The sequence below is a fragment of the Teleopsis dalmanni genome, chromosome 1, assembly GCF_002237135.1.
Source record: "Teleopsis dalmanni isolate 2A chromosome 1, ASM223713v2, whole genome shotgun sequence".
Taxonomy (NCBI): domain Eukaryota; kingdom Metazoa; phylum Arthropoda; class Insecta; order Diptera; family Diopsidae; genus Teleopsis; species Teleopsis dalmanni.
The window spans coordinates 79,120,867-79,132,713 of NC_051846.1; the positions used below are offsets into that span (position 1 = coordinate 79,120,867).

The following is an 11,847-nucleotide window of genomic DNA, read 5'->3' on the forward strand; positions in this document are numbered from 1 at the left end:
TACATAAAATTAAATAAAGGAAATTTATTTCTTTTAGTGCAAAATATATACATATATTAATATATATTAACAGTTAAAATTTAATAGAAAAATTATAGTGATAATGAAAAAAGTTTTTTAAAAATCAATATAACTTCACAGATAGGTTTATAAATTTGATTGAAGTATATTTTTGTTTTAAAAACGTACTTGTGAATAATCTACATATATATCTGAATTACTTAGATACCAATTTTTACAAATAATATGTACAAAATACACTATTTAGCACTAAATTCTCTTTTATAATTTTTCATTGATGTTAGATAAATTTAGGCCTGCTGAACCACCTTTTCCCCTAGGTTCTCTAGCAATAACTAAAGTTAAAGCTAATAAATTTTAATTTTAAGATATATGAATCTTGTGTTCAGTTAATTCTCTATAAATAAATGATACACATTTTTGCTTTAAATATCTTTTCTCAAATTTCCCTCAACTAGATAATCCTTTTACTATGCTTTGCTCAGTCAGTTGTTACATTTGCCTAGAATTTATTTCTGTCCATTTTACGCTAGATATAATTTTCAATCAAAGTTTTTTATATAAACTTTGAATTAGTTTTCAAAACCACACTCAAGTGAGTCTCTGTATACATCACTGGTAATGATAATTTTTCATATAAGTAACCAAACACTTGACATAAGCATATACAAGTCAAAAGAAGCAGTTACGCTAAAACACTGCAATGCTTACAACCACTTTTCAAACACAACAACCTCAGCGCGAAGAACAGAAAACTGATCTGTAGCCAGATAATTAGACGAGCATTACTTTATGGGTGTGTCGCGTATAGCAAAGCTGCCGACTCTACTATACAAAAGCTACAAGTTGCTCAAAGTTAGGCTCTCCGAAGACTCTTCAAAGTGCCCTGGTACATCCGCACAAACGACATGCTAAGAGACCTTAGAATAGACCTGATCAAAAAATACATAAGGGACAGAGTCCTGAAGTTATATGCGAAAACTGACAGGCTATTTACTTAGCACTATCTAATCTTAGAGTAATCACTCTCCGCACGGGGAGGTACGCTGATCTTAGATCAATCACTGAATAATCATGAAGCTTATAGGCAATACATAAATTAGTCAATGAGATGAGTGCCCAATTGCGCTGACTCGAAAAAAGAATCAACATACATACTATTATTCGTTAAACCAAAATTATCAACAAGAAATATTATTTTTGTTAATTAAATTGTACTTTAATGAATTATTTTTATATTTAAATAAAAACAAAGCATAAAGATTTTTTATTAAAAATTTATAAATATATGAAAATCTGCTCATTTTAATTTCAAATGCTGTGGTACATTCAATTTAAATCGATCAAATTTTTTCCATATCCATTTTGAATAACGATTATTAATGATGCAATTTATTTGATCAGAATTTTTTGATGAACACAAATCTTCAAATTTCTTATCAAAAATCTACCTTACACTTATTACAAAATCAACTAAGAAAAATCCTTATTTCTGCTTCCATGACTTCGGTAATATGATTTCGATAATATACACAACTGATTTCTCATAGAAGGCTTGAAATGCTCTTAGATAAGAAATAATAAAAAAAGGACAGGACACCTTTATCTAGTCTTATATTCAGTTCTGTGGATTGTAAAATATTTATTATTAAGAAATAATGGTTTTATATATATTTCAACTCCCACTGGTCACTTTTATTGGACTTTTAGGAGTAAACCCCAAGCGGAACACATATAGGAATATTTGAGCAGTTTCATCTTTAACTTGTTTTAATTTTAATGTACTTTTATTAATATAAAGCCTGATAAAGAATTTATCTGCTAATATTATATTTTTATTAAGTAATGTTTGGAGAATTATCTTTTAAGATTAAAGATCTTTTAAAAATTCATTCAAGCATCGTTTATATATTATTCAGATATGTATCCAAAATAATTGTATGGCGATTTCACACTAATTACTTAAAAATGAAGAAAATCGTAAATTTCACAGTAAAAGGAGCCCGAAGGAGTACAATAATTTATTTTTCCATATGTGGTTTAATAGCATTGGATGGCTTTTGGTTTCAATTACACTGTGTCATCGTGTGTCATCGATTTATAATAGACTAACATATATTCACTATATTGACCATAACTATATTGTCTCTAAAAATGGAACTGTCTGACTTCCAGAGGACATATTTTCTTTGCATTGTTCTATGCTTACATATCGAATTATATGTATATGTAATTATGGTGTGAGTTCTAATGTCAAAGAGTAATGGGCCAGAATAAACAGTGTCGCTATAGTGAATATGAGTTATTCAATTGTATTAACGATTGCTTGAATTTCGAAAACATATGTTAAAATAAATATAATTTATTAAATTACTCAAAATTGTATTTCTTAATTGAAGGGAGTTTCGATTCAATTTTACACAATATAACATTACAAAGCAACTTAAAATTGTATAAAAATTTTATATTAAATTGAAATATAAAGCTATAATATTTGTAAGAGTATATCTATTTTCGTAAGAACCGCGATAAATAAGTCTCTAATGATGCCAATTTTGGAGCAAAAATATATTAATTTTCATTGCACCAATGGTCTTCAAGGTTAATTATTTGTGGTGTATAGTATTTGTGCTGATATATATACGGACGTAGTATATGATATTTTTCATATTAAAAATACAATTAAATTAGACTTCAAAAATTTTTAATTAATTAAATGTTTTTATGTTTCGTAAGGTCATTTCAGTAAATTGCGAAAAGGTTACACATTATAGTTTTATTGATGCTGGGAAATAACTTAATTACATATAATTAAAAAAAATTAATTATTATTTTTATTTGAAGTATTTCAATAGAAATATTTCACACCAACTTAAATTTCATAAAAAAATACTGTTTCACTAAATGGTAGCGAAGTACTCGTATGATTCAATTTGAATATATATATATTCTCATTTTAATAATTCTTAATGCGGTTTTTATCACCACTTTGTAAATAAACAAAAATTTGAAATATTTTTAAACGAACTACGGTTTTCAAATAAAATAATTAATTTAAATTTTTTAAATTAGAATATTTTAATTAACAGTTGAGGAATTCGGATATTAACTCTTTATTATTACTGATAATAGATGTGTTGATATTATATATAACGATAACCGTAGGTGCGTCGTTGGGGTCATAAATGAAAAATTTCAGAAAAAGATGAAGACCGTACCTCAATTAGCATAGCAAAAATATATGGAGGATGGAATCATGTGTTTACAGCAAGATAAATTTTAATTGTTTGAATTGTTTTTTTGAATTTTGTTTATAATTTCGGATACTTTTTATCCCGAATATACATTAAACGCCCAAACGAAAGAAAGGTATTTCGAAGGTATGGAGATACTATGAAGATCTGAGGATAAAAGACTCGCCACATGCCGAAACTGTGGCAAAGAGTATAAGACCTACAAGACTATTTGAAAAAATTCTATCCGGGGTTTCTTAATCTAACTACTGTTGTTGGATTAACTGTGTCCTATTTTAGTTGAAATTTGAAATAAAAACATAATTTTTTGAATTATACAGACATTTGTATTGAAATTAACATACTATCGAAAACTATCGATAGTAATCGACGGTTTGGAGAAAAACTATCGCTCACTATCGATGGTGCCGATTGTCAGTTTTCCACCTCTAGAATGGAATATTGAAGTCTATAAACTCGACGTTGTAAATTTAATTCAACGACATACTTTATTTGTAAAAATAATATAAATGTTTATAAATTTTGACCCTCTATACGTGCCCTAATAATATTCTAATGAAACTATAAAACTACTATTTTTGTTTTAGTATAGATGTGAAATGTGTACGATATAAACTAAAACATATCGATAAGGAAATTCTGAATGCTTTCTTCGGTTATGGTGTTATCTGCTCGAAATATCTTTCCTCATAATATATTGATTTTTAACATCTCTTTTAACGAAAGAAACTAAATTGTTGACATAAACTATTATTTTCAATAGAGACATATTTTGAATAATAGTAAATTCCAACAATAAAATTTTATTATTTATTATTTAATTGAATTTTTGGCTGACTAAACAGCTGTCTCTAATATTGCCAAATACCTTTCATCAGTAGCGTTTGAATTATTTCTTATATTTAATTAATCGTAAATAATTTTTTGCATGTACCGAGGGTTGAATTCATGCCCTGTCAAATTTGAAGATCAGAGTCAGTATTCATTAGCCGACTGACCTTATATTATAAAATAAAATATGGTATTTCAGGCAGTCTGATGAGTTTGTAGATAAACAATTCGTGGAATTTTTTATAACATAGGCCGTTGCATACATCAAACCTTGCAGGCAATTACATACCTCTCGGTAATTACGAGTACCCGTATCTCATTAAATAATAAATAAATTAGAATAATCAAATTCTCCATATACGACACAAGATAGATATTTAAATATACTTTTCATCTTTATCTTGTAAAAACTTAAAACGAATAATTCGTTAAAATAGAATTTTTTTAATATTTAATTCTGCTGCTTTATTCAATTGAAATTTTTATCCTTAAATTTGGATTTAAATTAAGAATATAAGTTATACAATTACATTAGAAATACTTCAACACTCCAAATTGTGTTCTTTTGATTATATAAAATTAAGTTCTGGATTCATTTTATTTATTTTATTTTATTTTATTTTATTTTATAAATATTATAATAAATGTTTTATTTTACTTTATTTTTTTATTTACCATGCACTGCACAAATTAAAAAAAAAGTTTTATTTTACTTTTTTTCTAATATATCGATAAATCTGAACAATACATCGTCTTCCAGCTCTTTATAGTTTATTAGCATATTATTTGCTTTGTCAAACTGTTAGTTTAAATTTATTATTATTGTTATTAACTATTTTTGTTGACATCACGCAAACAGGTGTTGAATTCTTTTTGTGTTGAGCAATTGAATACAACATGGGAAGACTCAACGATATGCTGGCATCTGTGTGTAAGTTGGCCGCATTCTATTGAGAGAAACCCCAACATTCTTATTGAGATACCCCATAAAGATAAGAGTCTTGTGGTAGGTTTTCTGATGGGTCACAGGTAAATGGGGAACCATATTAGAAGATTGAATTTGCCGTTTAATCTATCCTGTCGCAGTTGTGAAGAGGATGATGAATATGCCACACATTTCATTTGTTACTGCCCATCACATTTATCAGTATTAGGATTCTTTTAAACAGCATTTTTGGTTTTGCCATATGTTAAAAGTGGTTTTTAAACCTTTACAATATTATAAGATAATACAGTGGGCCAATAAGCCTAAATGTGTTGTTTAGATCGCTGGAACAATCTAACCGAAACTGTTTACTAGTTTTAGTATTTAATACCACCCCTTATTTGTCATCTTTTACTTCAAGTAAAACACAGGTCTTACGTGTATATTGTTTTTGTATATTTTTAAAACAGTTTCTACCTTATAAGCTCATAAATACTTAATTCTATGTAGCATATTCTAAACTCAAGCAAAATGATGTAATTTCCTTTTATTTTAAATTTTTTAGAAAAATTTATGGTCAATGTTATTTATGAATTTATCTATTTTTTTATAAGTCTCCTGTGATAACGTAAGATACTCTTAGGAAAATACACAATTGTATGTTAAGAACCTGCTGTATATAATACTTATTAATGTAATTTCTAGTTTTAAGAAAACCTAGTAAATACTAAAAATCATCAATAAAGCAAAATTATAAAACTAAAACTAAATCTAAACTCAAGCAGTAAAACTAGGTTATATATATATATTATAGTATATGTGTTATTATAATACTTTCTATGTAATATATAACGTAAATTAATGTATCATTATTGTTATTATAATCATTATTATTTTAATTCAATAATTAATAATTCACTTTTTAATTGCAAGAATCGCTTGATAATAGTTTGTATTCAATAACCCAAATATCGTACGATATGTGCTGTTCAAAAATTCAAATTTAAAATTAAAAAAAGCTTTCGACTTGAGAGCTTTTATTTTGTAGTAGAATATAAACAAAGAAGATAAGTAAAGCAAATAAACAATAAACAGAGAAAATAATAAATAGAATTTTTGTATATGGAGAACAACGCACGCGTTTGTTCTTCAGTTGAAGAGTGCATAGCCAGTCAAAGCTCTCGGGCCAAGCAAATACGGGAAATTGTGGGATGAATCACACCAGCGCAACCCTCGGCTAGTAGCGCTGTTTGTTGGTTTGTTGTTGTATAGAATCTGAGTAAATTGAGTTCAATTTCGTAGTGCGGTTTTGACATTTGTTGGCGTTGGTCGTCGTCTGAGACTGTTCGCAAATCAATTAGATTTATTGTTGATTTGTTTATCAACAATTTCATTTTGGATTACCATTACTTTATTATACAATATAAAGTTTTTTTTTAAATATTTTATTGCAAATAATTTAAGAAAACAAAAAAAATCAAGCAAATTTTATGCAATATAAAATTTTAAATTTGGAGTGTTATTTTTGATAAAAAAATATTTAGAAATATAATAAAATTTTATTCAGTACAAAAGAATTAATAATAATAGAGTGCAGTAAATAATAGCAATTTGTTCTTTAAAACACGTTTTATATATGAGAAGAAAAAAAGTGTACGCGGAAGTGCAACGAACCCTTGACTAAAATAAAATCGACTTTTGTGTGAGAATCGGATGATTACATTGTAAAGCAGGACATTTGTCCTGTGAGTGCCGTCTGACTACCTTGTTGACTCAGTGTCCTCTTACCATAAACATAAACGGTATTCCAAAACAATTTTATATTGGCGGTGGTTGTTAATTTGGTGGATATGAGCAAAAGATGTTAATACTTAAAATCGATATTTCATGTATTTTAATGAACTACTAGTGATGAATTTTACAAATATTTTCAATGCAATTTTTCATTTCCTTTTTTTGTAATATAAAATAAAATACGCACGTCAATCTCAAATGGTAAAATAAACCTCCTTTATTTATATTTTTCCCCCTACTATAAATGTACAACGATTTTACATTTATTTTGTTGGAAAAAAAAAACAATAACAAACACAATAACAAAAACACTAACAACAATAAATGAACTTTAGCTGGCATCAAAGTTTATAAATGTCAGCGCGCCTACTACATGTTCATGAATATTTTTATTATTTTTATGGTTGTTCTTGCTATTGTTGTTGAGTGTTGTTGTTGAGTGTTGTTGTTGTTGTTGTTGGTTTCACAAATGTCAACAAAAATGCATGGAAGCATGTACGGGCATATCAACAAAAATAAAAATAAAAATAAAAAAAAATCAAAAACAAAAACACAAACAAAGTGAAAGCGATAAAGTATATGCAAAATGACTATTTAGACTTGTTCAACTTCTCAACGGATGTTGCTGTAGTTGTTGTTGTTGTTGTTGTTGTTGTTTATATTGTTGTTAATAATAGAACACAAGCATTACTCGCAAGCCCCGCTGTGCACTGGAGAGCATCGCTGACTATGCAAAGTATGCAAATAAATTACTTCACGTATTTATTTTAGATATTTTTGATTTGTTTGCTATAAAACAAACAAATAAACAATCAAACAAACGATGAACGAACAATTTCATATCAACTTAACAGCTTATTAAATTTATTTACGTTTATTGTTATAATGCAATTTAAACAATTGTTTTCATTTCAAGCAATTTTCATAATACATATTTCATATTAATAAATGTTCTGAATGAATTGAGACGTGTCATCGCTTCAGTTTCTAAAAGCTTCGATTACAGAACATTGAAATCAAGGACTAGTAGTGCTTTTAGCATATGAAAAATATTATACACATATACAGGGTCCTCGGGGAGGTGTGCAGATCTGAGATCAATTATTGCTTAGTCTGGTGAAGTGATAAAAAATAACCCAGTCAAGGTGTAGGGAGGGGTTATGAAGAAACCTCAAATAGCCTCAACATAATAATATACTATATCTTATTCATCTTCAATCTTAACCTCATCTACTAAAGTAATTAAATCGAACATTGAAATTATTCTTATAACCTAGTCTGGACTTACCTTCCTACTAATATATACAAATACGTAGTAATAATGCAAATCAATAATTAACTTACAAAATTTTTAAGGAATATTATTTATTTATAACAAATAGTTTGTTGTTGTTGTTGCAAATTTGTTTTTGTACACATACTTTTTGAAGTTGTATTGTAGTATGTTAAGACTCTTGAAACCCGCAATTCTATGAGGCTTTAACTCAACTTAAAGGCATACATTTTAATGAAAATATAATGAATAAAAATTGGCGAATAAGAGTATTGGAAATTTCTATAGAATATCTCAGTAAACATTTTTAATATTAAAAATACATTGCATATCTGATTATGCATATCTGAAAGATTTGTTATTAAAATGGTTAATCTAATTGTAGATAATCTAAATTATATAGTGGGCTACCATAAAAATGGTTATAGAGCGATTACAGTTAGCAGATAACTAGAGGTTTGGACACACAAATCAGTTCAAAAATTAAACCTTGAAAGGGTTTATAAGAAACTTTTAGTTTTAGAGATACGAAGTTCGTGTTTACAGTAAATTTGTGATATTTACTGTTATCTATTTATAAATAGATAAACATAAATTATATGTTAAACATAGATAAATTCCGTTTCTTACGGAATTTCCTAATTTAATTTAAACATAGATTCTCCTAATTTAAACATAGATTTATATTTAAAATGAGCTTGTAGAAAAGAACCGTTTTAAGAAGTATTTTATAAACTCTTATTTTTTGATAAGTAAGTAGGCGAATTTAGAAAAAAAATGTCAAAGACAGAGAGGGTTATCTATTTATTCGTAGTAATATTACTAAAAACATATATCTTAAAATAAAATGTTTTTTATTAACAATTTAAAACCTCAATTTTTGAACTTTAACCAGTTATTACCAGAGATCAGTATGTCTAATAAAAAATGGGTTGCAGATTACATCTTAACAACCACCAATTAACATTACACAATTGAAAAATCCAAAAAGAGAATTCGAAATCACACAGTGTTCCGAATTCAGCTTCCGAATTGTGGAAATTTCCTTATTAAAAAATAAATCTGTTCGCGAAGTTTATAAAGCACTTCATCGTAGAATTATGTGTAGTGATGACTTGTATGTGTACATAAAAAAAGTCAACTATGGGCTTTGGTCTCTCATATATTAAAGAATAAATTGTATCTATGAACTGGCGAAATAAAAAGTTGTTATAAATTGATATAAACGATATATAGTAGTTTGGGTCTATCGTATACTAAAAAATACTCGTAGTTTGTATGTATCAAATATAAAAAGATTTTATTTTTTCTAACCATCGGTTTCTATATATTTCTGATTGCAAACGACTTTATAAAATTGAATTCAAAAGTTTTGGTGATGTTGCCACAATCTGGTAATTTATTTTTGTTTGTTCGGTGTAATTTATAAAATTTTATTAAATTGCAATTTTTTATATATATACATTATATATATATAAATATATATATTTATATATATATATTTTTTTTTTTATATATATTTTTATATATAATATATAATTCCATAATTTATAAATAAAATTTATAATGCATTTTAGAATAAAGAAGAGTTCTATGTCATTCATCAATTCAAAGCCTGAATTTTGTATACATAAATTAATTAAAACCCACGAAATTGCCAACTCATATTAAAAATATGTGCTACCTGAGAAGGGATAAATGCGATGCATTATATATATATGTATATATTATATATATTTTTCGTGATTATGTGTTTTGTGTTTGAAATTAGAAACAAAATTAATTTGAGTAGAATTCGAGATCGTTACTTTGGTAATTAGTGAATCATGGTTTACTCAAATAGAATTTCAATGAATTTTCTTTATTTATTGCTAATAAACATAGACCTACAACAGGGGGTTATAGTATGTGGTGTGTATATTTTCCGCTTAAAGCATAGAAAATATGTTATAAATATTTTAAGAAAAATGACGCTTTCTACTGTTTGTAGCTTATATGGTTAAAAGCAGAAACAAAACATAACTCAACAAAAAACCATTTAGAGCTAAAATTAGACTTAACCAAAAACAAAACTCGACTTGGTAATTACGGCTTCAACTCAGACACATAGATACAAACAAATACAAAGAAATGAATATAGTTATTTATTGTACACGTTTTAGTTTTGTGATAGCATATCATGTTGAAGAGTTATACGAATAACTTTCGCTTCGTGACAGCAATAGGTTTAGTTTTCGGCCGATGTCAGTAGTGGCGGGGACTTGTAAGAGAAATATGTAATTTTTGAGTGTAAGCGGCTCAAACGCCACTTAAAAAGTCAATTTCAAGCCCGCATACGTGCGCGGTCGGTCTGTTGAGTCAACAACTGTTGAGTCTTATGCCAAACAATAGATCGCGACATGGAAATGTCGTTAAACAGAAATATTTAAAATGTTTTTTATTTATTTCAATTTTTTCATTGTAACAATCAACAGCAAAACATCTCAGCATTTTTTAACACTATTTTTGGCAAGTTAATTGTTCAAATAAAACAAATGCCAAATAAAGAAAATAAATTAAACAATTGAGTATACTTGAATCTATGTATTCAGATGTATACAGAAGCGATACACAAAGCATTAAGCGAATTTCAAGTAGTCAAGGTCAGGGCCTGCATGCGAAATTCACAAGCTATTCGACAATACTTGGTAATTCCTTGTTTCTTTGGCAACAACAACGCAACAACACAACAACATATCAAAAATTTCAATAACGAAAGTCAATGCACCCCTTTCTATGTATAATTTGAACTTATTGATAATATCTAGAGTTCAAGTGGTGTATTGTATAATATTTACAATAAGAAATATAATAAAAATGTATATACGCAAGTAGAAACTTCAGCAACATTCAAAATTGTTAAGGGTAACAACATTTTTGTTGACATTTTTGTTTTGTTTTTATAAACAAGAACTGTTTATACAGTTTCCTCGTGAAAGGAGTTCGTTGAGCAAAATGCTTAATTAATTGAGGTTTTTACAGAATTTCACAACAAGATCTACCAGCGCCTATAAAAAACAACAAGAACAATTTGATAAAGAAAGTTCAGAAGTGAAAATTATTAAAAGCCATAACAGTGCTTACCAATTGAATGATTTGGCTTTGAATCATCGCAATAAAGCTTTAATGCCTTCTCTGGATTATGAACAATATTCAAAGAATCTGCAGCATTACAACGCAACCAAAGAAAAACCACAACAAGGTTATTTTCGTCATAATAAGTCCTCACCTTCGATTGCTCCGTGTAAATCACATACCACCACTCCGACTTCAACAATAAAAAAATCGCGTCGCAACAGTTCTTATCATTCTTGCGATGATCTCGACGCAACCAATAATTTAAACAATTCCGAAACAAAAAAAGTTGTCTCCAGCTTAAAATATTTATGCGCGTGCACGGGGGCTACTCTTCGAAATCTCTCCAAGAAAACAAAAGATTTACATGCAAAAAATTATTACTCGTACACAAAGGTAAATTAATTTTTTTAAAAGTTAATTTTATTTTTAAAAATAAATTTTATTTTCAAAATTTAATTTATTTAAAATATAATCGTTATAGTATGGTATAAATAATTTATATATATATTGATGTATAATTTGAACTATTTTGGAATATTTGTATATATATAAATAATTTTATATTAAAATTCAAATTAAAATATTTTTTAAGCTTTGGTCACATTCTTCTTTCAGAGCCATGTTATGTAGAG

The 11,847-nt window shown here is 27.4% G+C and overlaps 1 protein-coding gene across 1 annotated transcript; it reads left to right on the forward strand.

Annotated features, from left to right (window-relative positions):
- The first annotated feature begins 6,592 nt into the window (after positions 1-6,592).
- LOC119685632 lies at positions 6,593-11,617 on the forward strand. The gene is made up of 2 exons (XM_038099978.1): positions 6,593-7,026; positions 11,120-11,617. Exons 1-2 carry the CDS (start codon positions 7,024-7,026, stop codon positions 11,615-11,617), a joined length of 501 nt encoding a protein of 166 aa, XP_037955906.1. The 5' UTR covers positions 6,593-7,023.
- The last annotated feature ends 230 nt before the right edge of the window (positions 11,618-11,847 follow it).